Source organism: Sceloporus undulatus, chromosome 11 (assembly GCF_019175285.1).
Source record: "Sceloporus undulatus isolate JIND9_A2432 ecotype Alabama chromosome 11, SceUnd_v1.1, whole genome shotgun sequence".
NCBI lineage: Eukaryota > Metazoa > Chordata > Lepidosauria > Squamata > Phrynosomatidae > Sceloporus > Sceloporus undulatus.
Window position 1 is genome coordinate 3,055,683 of NC_056532.1, and position 17,274 is coordinate 3,072,956.

General features: G+C 46.0%; 1 protein-coding gene across 5 annotated transcripts in view; it reads right to left on the bottom strand.

Annotated features, from left to right (window-relative positions):
- The window catches only part of CUX1 (cut like homeobox 1), a 254,604-nt gene extending 238,661 nt beyond the window's left edge, over window positions 1-15,943 (bottom strand). For 4 of the 5 annotated variants that reach the window (XM_042442698.1, XM_042442696.1, XM_042442695.1 and 1 more), the window contains exon 1: window positions 15,770-15,943. In XM_042442698.1, coding sequence (XP_042298632.1) covers window positions 15,770-15,832 — 63 coding nt within the window. In that variant the 5' untranslated portion in view covers window positions 15,833-15,943. The remainder of the gene's footprint in view (window positions 1-15,769) is intronic. The other variant, XM_042442697.1, reaches the window with a different exon arrangement.
- Window positions 15,944-17,274: the final 1,331 nt, after the last annotated feature.

Below are 17,274 nucleotides of genomic sequence, written 5' to 3' on the forward strand. Positions count from 1 at the left end.
CTCACACGTCATTTGAGTTTTGAGCTGTTTCTGAGCTGCATTTTGTTGCAACTGACTCCTGTTTCCACCTTAAAACACACACACACACACACAGGAAGGTTCATGAGAAGTGGCAGGGATTGCACAACCTAAAAGCACACTGGCATCATATAGAGCCATGCTATGCAAAGTAGTGGCCTATGGACTGGCACCTGTCCCATCTTAATCTGATGGGAAGGGTCTGCTGTTATATAAATTGACCCACAAAGAGAGATCCTAACTCCAGATCATCCACCGAATGCTTCATGCGACTCTCCGAAGTTGCCATGTTCCTATTACTCGCGTCTAGATTTGACAAGATGTTTGGATTATAAAATGATTTGTTTGAGCCATTGCAAGCCGTGCCCTTATGTATTAACCCTGGTTTAAATAATGATACTTGTAGTTACAAAACTGGGTATGGAGAGAGGAAGGGTGAAATGGAAAGGGGGAAAGTTTCACGCTGGTTCCATCACCTGATTTTTAGTCACAGTGCCTCAGTGTCAACACTGATAACTACAAGTCGCTTGCAACATCTCCCAACAGCCATTGGTTAGCGGCATGGAGGCTATTGGCAGAAAACACAAAGGGAGTCTTTCTCTCTCTGAAGTATTCCTCCTTCCCACGCTTCCTCCAAAGTCCTGGAGGTGGCCAAACATAACCACAGGCCAGTTGGGGAACCTGGCGCAAAGGTAGCATGGAAGCAGGCTGTTCCTTGGGACTCGGCCTGATGAATGCTCCGTGTCTTTTTTCAGCAGGCAGCCAGGAGGGCAGACATGGCACATCCCATCTTCCTTCGTTCCCAATATAATTACCCTTGCAAACCAGTCTTTCGAACAAGGATCCGAAATACACCTTGAGCAGCCCTGAATTGAACAACATGTACAAGTGGAACCTCATATGGACAGATTGTTAGTAACAAATGCAAAGATGTTACCTTATCTGAATGCACCCCTTTTCCCGCCATGCAGAAAACTCAAAACACTGCCATGGTTTTTGTTCTAAGACTTGACATAGCGCAGCCCATATGGGCAAAAATGCACCCTTTATGGGCCATTCCCAACTTCAACAATAAACACACTTGGCACAGTTCAAAGATATAGCTGTGTTCGTCTATAGAATCAGTATGTAGAGAGGTCTTGTTAGGTGCTACAAGACCTCTCTACTCACTTGGTACATTAGGCTTAGCAGAAAACACTCAGTAGTAAGGCTAAAACTTCTCCACTTCTGCGGCTTTGATTATTTGCAGATTTGGTTATTATGATGTTATGATGTTCTCTCTAGGTCCTCCAGAGAAATGCTGCTGGAAATTGGCCACTGAGTAGCGCTGACCATTGAGTTGCAAAATTGACCATAGGGTACCCCAGAGATTACTAGAGAAAACACTTCTCTAGGCATCTGTAGGTCCTCCAGCACTGTTCTATGGTCAGCCTTTGGTAGATGTTGACTACAGAGTTGCGCTGGAGGACCTAGAGAGGTAACCTCTCAGGTAAAAAAAGTCGGGTTGCTTTATATGTGGTTTTTTCACTTTCACAGGAGTCCTTTGTACCTAAACCCAGCGAAGGCGGAAGGCCAACTGTAAAGTCTTGACCTCCCCAAGGAAAGCCAAAGACCACAAAGACGATCAATAAAGTACAACCAAGAATGTAACAAGAGCCCTTTAAGTCCCGAATGATGGGACTGCCTAAACCAGAATCCTGAGACTGACGGTGCCTCATAGACACCGCATGGAAGGCCACAAACAGTACATGAGAACCTTTAAAAAGTCATTTTTAAAAAGCAAAGAACAAAAACCTATAGAAATACATAGAGCTGTACCAATATTCTCTTTCTGCGGAAGTAGTTACTCAACCGCATTCAGGAAGACTCCAAAGCATATGACCATTTCATGAGTCCCCCATGAAGCAAAACTGAAATTACGCCTTTCGTCTTGTGTCCCTTTGCACCGGTTCACACTGTCCTTTTCTCCTCCGCACAAACTGAGACATACACACAAGGGCCAAGAGAGTGCAACAACTGGTAGCATTGCTAGTAGTAACTCCTGTTGAGGCTGTACCTTCTGGAAAGAAGGACATGGGACTGTATTCTTTCACAGTTCAGACACAACACCAAGTCTCTGCAAGCCCCAGCAAAGCCTCGCCATGTCTACTCTCAACTCTTGCTACACGGGGCCAGAAGAGGACTTCACCCGATTTCAGTTCCTACAATTCCTTGCCTGTCTTTACATATGTTTTCCGCAGCTCCAGGACCAGGAGTAATGGATTCAAACTACACAAAAAGAGAGTCCACCTCAATGTTCAGAAGAACTTCCTGATGGTGGAAGACGTTGCCTCGGAGGATGGTGGAGTCTCCTTTTTTTGGAGGTGTTTAAATGGAGGCTGGATGGCTATCTGTCGGAGGTGCTTTGATGGAGAGTTCCTGCATGGCAGAATGGGGTTGGACTGGATGGCCCTTTTTGGGGTCTCTTCCAACTCTAGGATTCTATGTAACAGAAATAACGGCTTAAGAACAACTACAGTAAATTGCAAAATAAGCCAGCTATAAATCCTTGAGTGTTTTATCATTTCAAAGCTAGCACAATATAGCCTCAAGAGCACATGCACGAAGCCACTAGACTGAACATAAAACTCTCTTCCCTCAAAAGCAACCCACAAATTGTACTTTCACAAGGGTACACAAAAAAGAAAAATCCCATTAGCGGTTCTGAAGCCATTCTTCGAATCACAGTCCGGTGTTTCCTTAGGGCCGCGAGTGACTCTCGCGCCTGTTTCAGCCCGCACTTTGCGTTACACAGTTCACCTGCGCAATGGATGCGCTCCCGTTGTTCAACGCGAGGAAGCAGTCAAACAGCATAAATTGGGCAAATGAGCAGAGCGTTTTTTTTCCTCCGCCTAATAAATATTCATCGTGCATTTTAATAAGTTACGATGTTTTCCGCCGCACAGGTAAAGTTGTCAGCCTGCTTTCCTGCTTCCTTGTCATCTTCAAATAGCTCGGCTTTAGGTTTTGGCAGGATCCGGTATCTACATCTCCTCAGATGAGGCTCTCTCTTTGAATGTATTTCTCTTTGGATCTCTTTTCCAACCAACTCACTTTTGCTAGGCATAGCCTTGTTCACTCGGTTTATTATTTCAACGCTAATGAACAAAGGAGCCACCACTCCGTGCAGATGATACAATAAGCGCACCGTGCAAAGATAGAAATGTCTGTGTCAACAGGGGCCAGATTTCTCCATTCCTCCGCCATTCCCATAAAAGGTTGCGCATTAAGTGCGTTAATGATTTCACTACTCAATGCATTAATTCATGATAAGTGGAACGCAGAAGAACAACAAAAAAAGATACGTCACACAACGTTAATGACTGACTACTTACAAGGAGTTTGGCGCTGCCTCAGTTTGAGAATGCAAGCTCCCCTGAAGAAATGCCACCCTTTCCAAGGACTTAAAGCTGGCGTTTGATATCTAAGGCCATTTAAACCAGACTTAAAGCTGGTGTTTGATATCTAAGGCCATTTAAACCAAAGTCGGTGAGAACCCCAAACCAAAAGAAACATAAGAGAGCTGAAAGGGTGCAATCGCTGAGAAATTAGGGTTTCTAAAAGAAGCATCAAAGTCGTCGTGTGATGTATTTACTGTAGGAAGAAGCATCATACACATCTGTGTACGTTCAACTATAAACGCCCATGCGCATGTTGCTAGTAAAGCCGAGTCAATGAGGCTATGCAAAGACGTGCATCGAGAAACAGTAAACACCCTCCCTTTATATATTGTCTACAGGAAAAGCTGGCAGGATTTCCCATAGCAATATAATGGGTAGACCTGCCTCAGGAGTAGGGTGGCCAGATGCCAAAAAGAAGCAATCCTACCTATCCTAACTACATCTTAGGAAGTCCCTGGTATGACTCTCACCTTAAACTACAGAAGACCAACACAGAAGACCCTCCAGTGTTTTCTGAAGCTCAGCCCCAGACAGAAAATAACGGGGAAATAAATATGGAGTACACTTTCAACCCTCAAGGAAGGCTTGATATAAACGCTAAGTCGTTCAATATCCACTTCTGGGCAAAGAGAGTTTGGATCCAAGGGAAAATATCTCCAGCGTTCTGCATTTCTCATCACAAGAATGAGGCTGCTTTTATCATTTTGAAGGAACAATCAGAAGTGTGTGGACTCCGTGGCACTTTTTCCCCCTGATGCTCTCCATTGAGTAACCCAAGAGGAGCATCTGAGGAAGCCGACCAAAGCCTACAAAAGCTCTTTCTTTCAGAGTCTCCAAAGTGATACAAGTTCTCTCTGCGTACTGATCCTACAGACTAACGTGGCTATATCTCTGAATTCTACCAAGAGAACTGAAAATGTCTGCCGTCTGCAGCGGAGAACTTGTTCACCGTGCTTTATCTCCGTTTTAAAGTAATGTACAAATGGAGGTGGCTGTGAAGACTGGGAAGATAATATAATCTATCCTAACACTTGAACGCTCATGGGAGGGAACCACAGTTGCTTGGCGGAGCATGTAGCCTCAATGCTAGGGAATCCTGGGAACAGTAGTTTTGTGAGACGTTTTAGCTTTCTCTGTGAAGGAACTCTTGAGCCACAATAAACTACAGGATTCCCTAACACTGAGCCAGGGTCTCTTGTAGTCTCTTCCAACTCTATGATCCTATAGAAAGATCATTGCTTTCAAGAAAGAAGTGTATATCTCCATAGAGAGAGACAGTGTGAGGTAGTGGTGTGAGTGCAGGACTAGGACTCTGGAGACTGGGATTCAATTCCCCTCTCAGCTATGGAGACCCGCTGGGCAGCCTTGGGCAAGTCACCCCTCTCAGCCCCAGAAAACCCCATGACAGCCTTTCGGTCGCCATAGGTCAGAAACGGCTAGAAGGCACACAACAACAAGAACAACAATAACAACAACAAAGCTCTACAGAAGGAAAACAAAAAGGCTGGTTGACTTGCCCACTGTATTAGCCAGATGAAATCCACGAAGAAATTATCCCGGCTGCTGGCAGTTCAGGATGGGCACAAAAACTACACGTCACAGACCTGTATGTAGAGAGATCTTGTCGCACCTTTGAAACTCACCGAACGAAAGAAGTTGGCAGCATGACCTTTCCTAAAGTCTGCTTCCTCAGATACATACGGACCTTGTATCTCAAGCTATCTGATGTGGAGGACCTGCAGTTTCCCCCAGCCACCAGTGTGCCATCTTTGTACCCATTAACCATGTACCATATTTATATCCACTTGCTACAGCTGCTTCTTTCTTCCATGGAAACTCGCCAGGGACTAGCAGCCAACAGCTTCCGGACCACCATTACTTTTAAGTAGTGCTATCATAGATTCTCTATATTCCCTCTCAAAGCCAGTACTAGCAAGAAGTGCTTCCATACGGCTTGGATACCGAGAAGATACCATGCCTTTCATTGCAACTGCTAACTAGAAGTGGTTCCTGTTTGCTCCCCAAGTAGCTAACCTAACATGCAACCCTATATCTGTAGCAACATGAGGAGCTGGAGACCCTCTTTGGTGCCACAGCGCAGCACTTTAGCTGCCCGCTTAAGCATTTAAAAGCCATGCTCATCACCATGGCATTCAAGTGCCTCCGGGGCTCTGCTTGCACTACAAAGTTTATTATTAATCCAATGAGTAGCCCCTTCAGCCCCTGTTAAATACGATTTGGCAAGGACTTACCATGTCAGCAGCTCCAGATACCCAATTTAGAAAGCGCCATTGTCCTGAAACAGAGCTGACCACAGCTCTTGCTTCCAAGAGAATGGGAGCCCCATATTCGGTGCAGGAATAGCCTGCGTAAGGTGTAAAACAAGGCCAGCCTTCCCCTGAACTCTACATTAATGGGTTTCAACATATATCCCTTGAAACATGTTCCTCCTCTTCTCTCTTCGACGCCTCCGCACAAGAATTTTTGTACCGAGATATGGACACTATGCTCAATCCCATGCTTTCTTGCCTTCTATGCGCACCTCACCAAAGGAAAAGACCTCCCACGCATAATCCAAAAGAAAAGTCTGTCTTTACAAAACTGAACTAATTTTGAAAGTCCACGGTCCAACAAAATGGGTTTAGAGCATGGACACTATGTACATCAGTAAGGTCAGCATTCGCCAACCCTTGAGTAAGACGTTCCTAGCACCAAAAATTCAATGCAAGAGAGACAAGCAGCAAACAGGTTACTCTGACCTGTTACAGACTGCCCAAATAAAGCTGCTTGGGGTCTCTTTGGAGGTATGCTGTTTAAATGATGCATGCACTCTAAGAATCCAGAAGCTGCACCAAAGCTGCCCTCCAGTGCTTAGGAATGGAGTCTGGCTTTGGCGCAACCTCCGGACTCTTAGGACCCATGCATCAGCATACCTCCAAAGAGAACCAAAGCAGCTTTATTTTGGCAGTCTGGAACAGGCCTCTTTCTACAACAAAGTCTACAAAAGTTCATGCTACCAGCTCCTTTCTTTCCGTTAGTCTCAAAGGTGCTAGAAGATCCCTTTGCATACTGATTTTCGAGACTAACACAGCTATGCCTTTGATTGAATATATGAAGACCCAGGTTCAAATCCCCACTCGGCCTTGATTCTCGCTGGGCACACTTTGGGCAAGTGACCATCATTCAGATTTGGTTACTTACAGGTCTTAGTTTTAAGGCTATGTAGGTACTATTCCACTAATAACAAAGCTCCACAGAAGTTCTGCTCCAAATCCGGGACACAATCCAAATCCCTAGCAATACAAAAGAGTTCATTGTTTGCAATTAGGTTAAGAGACAGATACTATAAAGTAGCATCTCCCAATCTGGGGGTGAGGAACTATCTCAGAGTAAACGTTGCCTGGAGCACGTACAGGTTGCCTGAAGTCGGCATTGAACAAACTCAGAAATGTCAGTGTTTGAAGAGGTACCTATGCGCTAAGAGATATTTAGTGTATATTTTATTTGGACAATAATCTCAGCAAAAGGGTCAGTCACCACTTTTAGAGATCTCCAACTCTTAGAAGATACCTGGGATACATTTCAAGGAATGCACTTGGGCTCAGGTTTCTGAGAAAACTGATACTGCCAAATGCAAATTGGGTTCAAAAGCCAGGAGAGAATTCTGTCGCAAAGGTAAACGGAAGTAGTCCAGGCTTTAGATAAAGCAGGATGATAGTCCTAAATCTGGCAACAGGGCACCCATGCAGCAACTACGCTTGAGACTAACTTATGCCCATACAACTGGTTAATAAGAAATGAATAAGGTTTCTTTGACTGCTTGGATGAGCAAAGAAAGAAAGAAAAAGGGAGAGGCACAACGAAGGACACAACTTTGGGGGTCCGCTGAACCCGATTCAGAAGATGATAGACCCTTAAAAGAACAATGAACCAACCAGGAATGAGCTGCTGCTCCCAAACCTAGCTATGTTGTCTGAATATAGAAAGCTTGCACTCCAGCTCCACTGTGTCAGTCTTTGATAACAGCCTAAAATGTCTGAGATGCTCTACTCTGGAATAACTGTCCCACGAGCAAAAGCCTTCGCAGTTTTCCACTTCTCCTGGAACCACAGTGAGCTCACGAAACGGAGAGCAAACAAGGATGTGTCAGTGCCACACCGTGTTTTTGGCTTCTTAAAAATTCAGGCTGATACGATCTTGGGTGTAGAGCGGAGCCGCCTGAAGCTGTATATTACGAGGCGGGAGAGGTTCAGGCGCTGCGCCTCCGTCTCTTGCTGTCAGGCATCCGAAGGGCCAGTTACCAGGAGCCGGCCTGCCTACCTGCCTTCATGTTATCTCCCAGCAGCAGCAAAGGTTCATCTGGACTCCTTGCAGGTTTCCCCAGGGAACCAAAAGGGTGGAGCAGCGACACAGAACTGATAGGGACTCACAGTCAATCCCAAACTACAGAAGATTTCCACGTAAGAGAGCACAAGCGGCAGCTAGTTACAGCACAACCATACACAACTGGGGCAGAGATGTGGGGAGACAACACCGGAGGGCACCATATCTAATCCCAAAAGGACTCCAGATGCATGCGTTCAAATCTGAATGAGATTCCCCAATGACCAGTCCCAACCAGATACTGCTTTGGTTGTTCAAGCCCATAAAAGGCAACACGGTGCAGATCCAGAAGATTTAACAACTCAAGCCACCTAACTAACAGCATTTATTTTGTGTAGCCAACTGGGTTATGCATAGTAGGATTTACAAACTAAGACATGAGCCTTGTAGGCACTACATGCACAAAGGCCTCTGTATGCCTGCAGTCGTTCCTAGTTCAAAAATCCTCTCACTCTTCAAGCAGAAACCTTTCCCACGGCAAAGGAGGACGGAGGAAGGAGGAGTAAAGGATGGAGGAAGGAACGAGGGAATGTCACCATGCCAAAGGAAAAGTGTTTGGCTGCATTGATTCCAAACCAATCCCCCCCCCACCGCAAAAACTGTACGTCAAAAGGTTGCGTAGGGAGCAATGGCAACCCTCCTTCCTAAGACTACAGGGCAAGGAGAGGACTGAAAGTTGGCTTGCCACACGCAAGTGGTCAAGAACTCATAGCCGTTGCAATGTCACGGCGGCTTTTGTGTGTGCAGTTGGCAACCGCATCTGTGCCGCCTTGTTTCCCGTGGCTCTTTGTCTTCTCTACAGGTAGAATAGCTATAGGTACATACTCATCTTCTCCGCGCGACGGCCAATTAACGCACGGCCTCGACACGCTAAGCATAAATACTAACCGCTTTGCTGAAAACATTTTTAATAACCGAGAGGAATTCTCTGCCAGTATTGCCAGAAGGTTTGAGCGAGAGATCCAGCGCAACTGAGAACAGGGTCACATTTAGTTTGACAAAAACAAGATTGGAGTTTACACAAATGTGCCAAAACCAAGTTTTACAGTAGGCACAGGAATTAAGCCGAGCTATTTTTGCAAAGCAAGGAGAAAAACAATTTATCAAACCGCCGCTCGGCTGCATTCTTTTCCATGCCAGAATCGCGTTCGCACACACGTCGACGCGCTGGAACCATCGGCTTTAGTCAACCGAAACTTGATTTCTCGACGCACCTCCGCGGTAGCAAACAAAACATTTGGGGGGGACAAACCTCGTGGGACACGCAAACTTTTCCATTCAGGGCAATTACAGGCAGAAGCGAACGCGGCCACAATTAAAGTTGTCAGGCCATGTTTAACTACATCTTAATCTAATCCATTTTATTTTATACAATCCCGCATCTGGATCTCATTTCCTGAATTCCTGTAGGTATTCCGGGACACTTTTAGAAAGCCTTTCAAACAAAGCAACTTCAAGCGAGTCGGCCTTGATCTAAAACCCATTTCGGTGATGTTTTGAAAAGAAAGAAAGAAAGAAAGAAAGAAAGAAAGAAAGAAAGAGCAGAGTATGGCAATGAGTTGCTTTCTCTCTTAATCTTTCTTGAAGGAGCACACGCCTGTTCCCTCTGACAACGGATATCAGCTAAACAGCATTATACTGTTCATAGAGATATTATTATACACTGTGCATTTGTCATTTCCAACATGCTTTAAGTGCACAATCTTGCATTAGTTTGGAACAACAGAAGCACCGTCCCCACAAAGTTCCCCAAGGGAAGTTGTATCACCATCATTGCCTGCCCCCCACAAATACACACATGTATCATAGGGATGCAGAGACAATTCAATACCCTGTGCTTACAAACACCCCCATGAAATGCTCATTCACACACTCCTGCTCACCTTTAATTCTACTTCAGCTATGCCAAACATCTATGGTCAGAATCACTTCCGGCTCCTTCCAAGCTGAAGGGCTCTGGGCTCCAACATGGGCATTGGCTGAACAGACTACTCAGCAGGGGCGAGAAGGAGAGAAAGGAGGGGGAAAGGCAGCTTTCTAGCCAAATTAATTTACATGTCAAGCACTTAAAGAGGCTGAACGCAATTTCCCTGCCCCAGATCCACCAATCCCTACCGCAAAAGCATTGATCGACAAGGAAAACTCCCATGACTTAGGAACACACACACACACACACACACTCTTAGGCTTTGTCTAACCGTAGATCTGCAATCTCCTCAGGGAAGCAAGGAAACTGTTCAACTTGGAGACTCCATTTCTTGTTGGCTCCATACTCCATTCCAACTCCCAAACAGGATTTCGGAGCTTGAGACGCATCTATCGGCTCTTGAAACGGAGCAATGGCAGAGGCACTGTTTATGGGGATCGCTTCCCCCACGGAGGCCCCTGTCATTGCCAATAATGGGCACGCTGGAGATAAGGAGGCTAAGGTTGGCACTGGGCCCCCAAACCGCAAGGAGGAAACCAACCAGGAAGGCCCACCCATCGGCCCAATCCTCGGCCCAAGAGCAGCCAAACAACTCCGACACCCAGAGGCCTGCTTAAAGTCCCCTGCAAGTAGCCCCAAAATACTCCCTCCACCCCGTTGAGACCATGAAAGTCAAGTCCATGAGCAAACAGAAAGCCAAGATCACAGAAGACTTAGTACAGTACATAAATACATACATGCAAAGACATATAATACGTACTTCTCAAGCATCCCCTTCCCAATACCAAGCTGATGGTAAGTCCCATGGTAATATATATTTTATATATATATATATATATATATATATATATATATATATATATGCCACAGACTCCCCAGGTGAGACCTCCACCTTGATCCGAACCAAGCCTGGCGCAAGGTAACTTTGCCACTCCACTTCGGCCGGTCGCACTCAAATCCTCCCTGATGGGAAAAGACACAGACAGACAAGGAAAAGGTTTGGGACACATGCGTAAGCCCAGACTCACAAATGCAAAAGGAGGAGAGAGGGGGGGAGCAGACTTCATTCACTCCAACGTGACGTAACGCTGAACCCCTTCAAGTTGTGAAAAGTGCCACCGACAGCAAGTCCCTCAAGGAAAGGAGGAAGAGGACACTTGCCTGATACTAGAGGACCCAGCACACATGCACATATGTGTTGGGTTTGAGCAAAACCAACAAAGCATATGGAAAGAGGCGGCAGAGAGTGATCATTGGGCACCCCTTTCTCCCCCAACAAAAAAGCCTTCGAGGATTCGGGAAGTTGCTTCTGGAACTAACAGTCTCCTGATGATGGAGAGCAGCATCTCTCCAGGAAATTGTAGATGGCACACGGAAGAAATATGGGAGCTTCAGCTAAAATTCAGAGGGGCTGAATAATAGGGTGCCCCCACAAATGACGACAAGGCAATACCTCAGAGGTTCCTTCAAGGGTTCTCCTCCTCCAGGATCCAGCCAGCTGTGTAGGATTCAAATCCCCGTCCCCAGACTGTCGCCAGAGCCCAGGACTGAGGCTGAGCTCCTGGACAGATGGATGTGGAAGCAGTGAATTATTATGAGACTGGCTTGAAAACAAACCCAGGGTGGGGAGGGGGATTCGCTCACAGCCCGGTTTCACCCCAAAGGTCTTCACCACAGGGGCTTTAGCAACGGAAGAGACACCCTCTGAAGGCAGGGATGGACCCCCAAGCCCTTCCTTGACCTTATGTGCTCTCCCTCCCCACATATCTACTCCAAGGCAAGCTACCAACCATTTCAAAAACCCCAACGCACTTTGAAAACTCTGCTTCAGGGGGGACAAGATGGAAAGGGATGGGGAGGGAGAAACACGTCCCCTAAATATTGGGACAGCACTATGTGCAGACAGCCGGCATTTCCCTTCTTGGATTCCCTTCGGACTTTTGAAACACGTTGGAAGGGGGACTATAGGAAGGGCTGTGGGGTTAGGGATGAAACAAACGCATACACAGCTCCTAGGACTCATTCGCCACCCCACAATTTATAGGGACTTGATGTAAGTTCGTCTATAGGGGGAGCGAATAAGGTCCAACATTAAAACAAGAATTGCATTGTTATAATATAGGCCAGAGACAGGAAATCTGGAAGCCTCATTAGATAAAAAGTGTGACAGTTGCCATCACAGTGGACCAGGTCTCCTTAAGCCCTTGCCTTTTATTTTGGGGAAGGGGTTTCTCTTAATAATGGACCTGATCAAAAGGCATTTCTAAGGGAAACCCCTTCCCCAAAATGAAAGGCAGCAGCTTAAAGAGTCCAGATCCACTGTTATGACAACCTTCACCCTTTCCAGTCAGAGGCACTTAGAATCAGAAAATGGTCCTTCTCCGTAAAAAGGGGGGCTTCTTTGGTCCGAGATTTGATAAGGAGGGACCCCCTACTCCTCAAACCTAGAAGTACTGATAGGAGGATGTAAGGCCCTCTCCCTCTTGTCAGCAAAGTCCCACAAAGTTTCCCAGGAGCTTCCAACCTTTTTTTTTGGGGGGGGGGGGCAATGTAGAGAAGAAAAGAAACGAAGAGCCGGAGCAGAAATATTGTTTTTGCTGAGAGGGGAAGACAAAAGAGAAGCACACAGTCCAGCTACCATTTCCTGTTCGCATTTCTCCCTTCTCCCCCCATTGAATGTTAAGAAGCAAGGCAGTATATTGGGGGGGGGGGGGCAGAAAAAGAAGACTAACAATAAAGATTATTGGAAAGGAGACGGAACAACAGTGATGTAAAAGGGACTATTTTAACACCTCCCACCTTATGAAGCAGGACTTTATAAAAGTGGGGGGCTTCGTTGTGTCGTTTTGGGGGCGAAGAGGTACCAAGAGAGGGAAACTCCAGAGCCCCCATTTGCTGGCGCAGATACTTCCTCCATCACTATGCTTCCGGCCTTTACTCTGGCTCTATAAAACTAAGCAGCTATTAAAATAGGGGTGTTAATATTCATGGAGGGGGGGGGGGTCTCCACCAAATGAAACAAATATTGTTGGGTTTCTTCCTTACGCTCTTAGGGGGGTTGCTTAAAAGAGGGTTGTTGAAAGAGGGAGGGAGGTGGGGAAAGTAAAATGGGGGGAGAGCAAAGGAGATCCCCCCCAGCCCACTTTCACAGGTCAGAGAGACACTCTAAAATGGGGGTTCAAAGAGAGTACTGGTCAGAGGGAACAAGTCTGTTGTGGTTTTTGGGGTGTGTGTGATGATAATAATAGGAAGAGAGGGAAGGGACACCCCCTCTTTACAAAACTGGGGAAGGGGAGAGAAGACCCAAAGGAAGTAAAAAAGCAGTAGGGTTTTTGGGTATGGATGGTTAGTATCCTCCATTCTGGGACAAACTGGGGGAGGACTATTAGAAGGGACTGAGTATTGGGGGGCTTGAGAAATAAAAGAGAAGTTTAGGGGGGTCTGGAAAAATAACTTAAGGCAGGGATGCTTCTTCCTTCTTCCAGAAGTGTTAGTATTACTCCATCCTCCATACTTTCTCCTCTTTGGGGAGCAGAAGAGGAGGTGAATGAAGTATTTGGAGGGGTGGTATGGGGTGTGCGGAAGGGGGCTGGTTAGTAGCCCAGATAATAATAATAATAATAATAATAATAATAATAATAATAATAATAATGCTGCTCTTGTGCCCCCCACTTTGTAAAACTTGGGGTGAGCAGAGGAGAAGCCGAATGAAGGAGAGAGGGGTCTTATTTGGAAAGTGCAAAGCCTTGTGAGAGACATTCAGGAAATGATGCATCCAGAAGAAATCAACACAAATGGCTAAACAAAAGGAAAGAAGGGAAAGAGAAAGCAAGGAATGGTTTGGGGGGCTGGCTTCTGATATGGGCCCAGTTTGCCATACTGGGACAAACTGGGGTGGAGGGGGGACTCTTGGAAAAGACTATAAGTAGTGGAAGGGTTTGACAAAATAATTCAAACAGGGAGCACCTCTCCTTCTTCCATTATTATTATTATTATTATTATTATTGGGGGGGGGGTGTAGTTGTGTGGGTTTGTGTGTTTCTGTGGGGAGAACCATGGGGAGGGAGGTTGTAGTGGCCCCCACTTTCTCATCCCCTCCATCCATTTTCCCCTCTTTGTAAAATTAGGGGGGAGTTGGAAGGGAAGAAGGGGGCAAGGAAGAGGAGAGGGTTTGTGTGTTTGTGTTGTGTGTCTTTACGTGGGGGAAGTAGTGGCCCTAGCTCCTTGCTAACTCCCATCCATTCCCCCCTCTTTGTAAAATCAGAGGACAGTTGGAAGAAGGGAGCACCCCAAAGAAGAGGAGAGGGTTGTGTAGTTGTGTGTTTGTGGAGCCATGGAGGGTGTTGTGTCCCCACAATTTCTTCCTCCCTCCTTCACACTTTCCCCTCTTTGTAAAACTAGAGGAGAGTTGGAGGGGAAGAAGAAGGGGGCTCTTCAAGAAGAGGAGAGGCTGTTGTGTGTGTGTAGTTGTGTGTTTCTGAAGGGGAGAGCTGTAGGGGAAAAGGCATGGAGGGGTCACTGGGTCCCCACTTTCCTGCTCCTTCCTCCATCTTTCCCCTCTTTGTAAAACTAGAGGAGAGTTGGAGGGGAAGAAGGGACAAGGAAGGGAGAGGGGTTGTGTAGTTGTGTGTTTCATCGTGGGGGTTGTTGTGTCCTCACTTTCTTCCTCCCTCCCTCACACTCCCCCTCTTTTAAAACTATGGGGGAAGATTTTGAAGGAAAGAAGGGAGCCCCCCCCCCAAGAAGAGGAAATGGTTGTGTAGTTGTGCTGTGTGTATGTTTGTGTGTTGAGGGGGTGGTTGTGTCCCCACTTCCTTCCACCTTCGCACTTTCCCCTCTTTATAAAACTGGGGGAAGAACTGGAGGAAAAGAAGGGGAAAGAGTTGTGCAGTTGTGTGTGTGTGGTTGTGTGTTTTGTGGTGGGAGGGGGTTGTTGTGCCCTCACTTCCTCACACTTTCCCCTCTTTGTAAAACTGGGGGGGAGGTTTGGAAGGAAGGAAGAAAGGAAGGAAGGAAGGAAGGAAGGAAGGAAGGAAGGGGGCAATGAATGGAGGGGGTTGTGTAGTTGTGTTGTGTGTGTTTGTGGGAAAGCCATGAAAGGGGGGGTTGTTGTGTCCCCACTTTCTTCCTCCCTCCCTCCCACTTTCTCCTCTTTACAAAACTGGGGGGAGGGGAGGTTAGAGGGGCAAGGAAGAGACGGTTGTGTAGTTGTGTTGTGTGTATGTTTGTGTAGGGAAAAACCATGGGGGGGGCTTGTTGTGTCCCCACTTTCTCCCTCTTTGTAAAACTGGGGGAGAGTTGGAGGGAAAGAAGGAGGCAAGGAAGAGGAGGAGGGGTTGTGTAGTTGTGTTGTGTGTGTGTTGTGTGTGTGGGAAAGCCATGAAGGGGGGTTGTGGTGTCCCCCCTCCCTGACACTTTCCCCTCTTTGTAAAACTAGGGAGGGGGGGCAAGGAAGAGGAGGTTGTGTAGTTGTGTTGTGTGTGTGAGTGTGTGTGAGTGTGAAAGCCATGAAGGGGAGGGGGGTTGTTGTTGTGTTGTTTCTTGTGGTGCCCCTTCCCTCCATCCCAGGACATGAGCCTCCTCTTCTTCCTCCTCCTCCTCCTCTTCCTCCTCTTTGGCGCCGCCATTTTGTGAGGAATCGATGAATTGAACAAAGAGGATCAATTTCTGATCCGGCGGAAGGTGATCGATGGGGGGGGAGAAGAAGAAGAGAGGGAAGGAAAGAAGGAAAGGAAGGAAGGAAAGGGGAGAAAAGAGGAGGGAGGCCTTGCTGAGGGGTTGGCCCTCCATTTTGGGGGGGGCCAATTAGATGACCCCCCCTTTTTGCCCCCCAATTCGGGCCCAAAATCGGAAAAGGATCCCCAAAGGCGCCCGCCCGAGCGGCTTCCTGCCCCCCCTCTTTCTCCGCGTCCCTCTGTATTTCTCTCTTCGGGGTCCGAAAGGGCTCCCCGCCGCCGCCGCCGCCCCCCAATCCGCCCCCTGCCCCCCCCGCGAGGCTGACCTGCAGCTGCTGTAAATCAAAGCGCTTCCAATATTGGAACATCGATCCCACATTGGCCGCCATCTTGAGACATATTGAGGCAGAAGTGAGCGGACGAGAGAGAGAGAGAGAGAGGGCAGCGAGAGAAGGAGGAAAAAAGGGGAGGGAGGGAGCGAGACACACAGGGAGAGAGAAAAAAAAAGGAGGGAGGGGGAGAGAGGGAGGCCGGCCGCAGCAGAAGCAGCAGCAGCGAAGCCAAGGAGAGGGACACTCAGAGAGAGAGAGAGAGCCAGGGAGGCTGGAAAACACGGAACGGAGCCACGGGGAAATGGAAGGGAGCCAGCCTGGCTGCTTGCTCCTCCTCACTCTATAATCAATCACAATCATCATCATCATAGATATAGGGTCAAGATTGTTATTGACTATAAGGATAGATAGTAATACATATCAGTCCAAGGTTATTATTATTTATAGTAATAGATAGGAGTTCAAGATTATGATAATGATTATTATTATTTATAATAGACATGAGGTCAAGATTATTTATTATTAATATTTATAATAATAGATATGAGGTCAAGATTGTAAATAATAGATTGAGGTCAAGATTACTACTACTACTATTATTATTATTATTATTATGTATAACAATAGATATGAGGTCAAGATTATAAATAATGGATGTGAGGTCAAGATTACTACTGCCACTATTATTATTATTATTATTTATAATAACAGATATGAGTTCAAGATTGTTATTGTTGTTGTTTGTAATAATAGACATGACTTCAAGATTATTATTATTTATAATAATAGATATGAGTTCAAGATTATTATTTATAATAGATATGAGTTCAAGATTATATTTATTTATAATAATAGATATGAGTTCAAGATTATCATTTTATATATATATATATATATATATATGAGTTATTATTATTATTATATGTTGGGCTGACTGAAGAGGAGGTTGAGAGACATAGCGCAGCCTTGCTTCTTTTGCCTTTCAAGCCCTCCCTTGTAAGTGTGAAGATTGCAGGTTCCTCTCCTTCTCTCCCTTAGTTCCAGATATTAGGATTATATATAACAGTTCAAGATATTACCATTATTATTATGTGTTGTTGGTCTGGTTGAAGAGGAGGCTGAGAGACATAGTGCAGCCATGCATCTCTGTCCTTTAAAGCCCATGCTCTCCTCCTGGCTCCTGGTTCAAGATACTACAATAATACATGTGTAGATGTAGGCACAGGTCCATACATATTTACTCAAGCAATTAACCAACAGAACTAGAATATATACAACGCATAAATAGATAATATATAAATATATGAAATCTCTGCCTCCGCCGTCTTCCTTTTATAAAGATGACTCTTAATCTCACACACAAACACAAACATACAGTGATTTAATGCATCCTCCTGGGATCCCAGGCAAACTTGGAAGAAATGCTTTTGCTACGCTTTTTAATCACCTATATGTTTGTATCTATATATACAGGCAACAGATATATACATTGTCATATA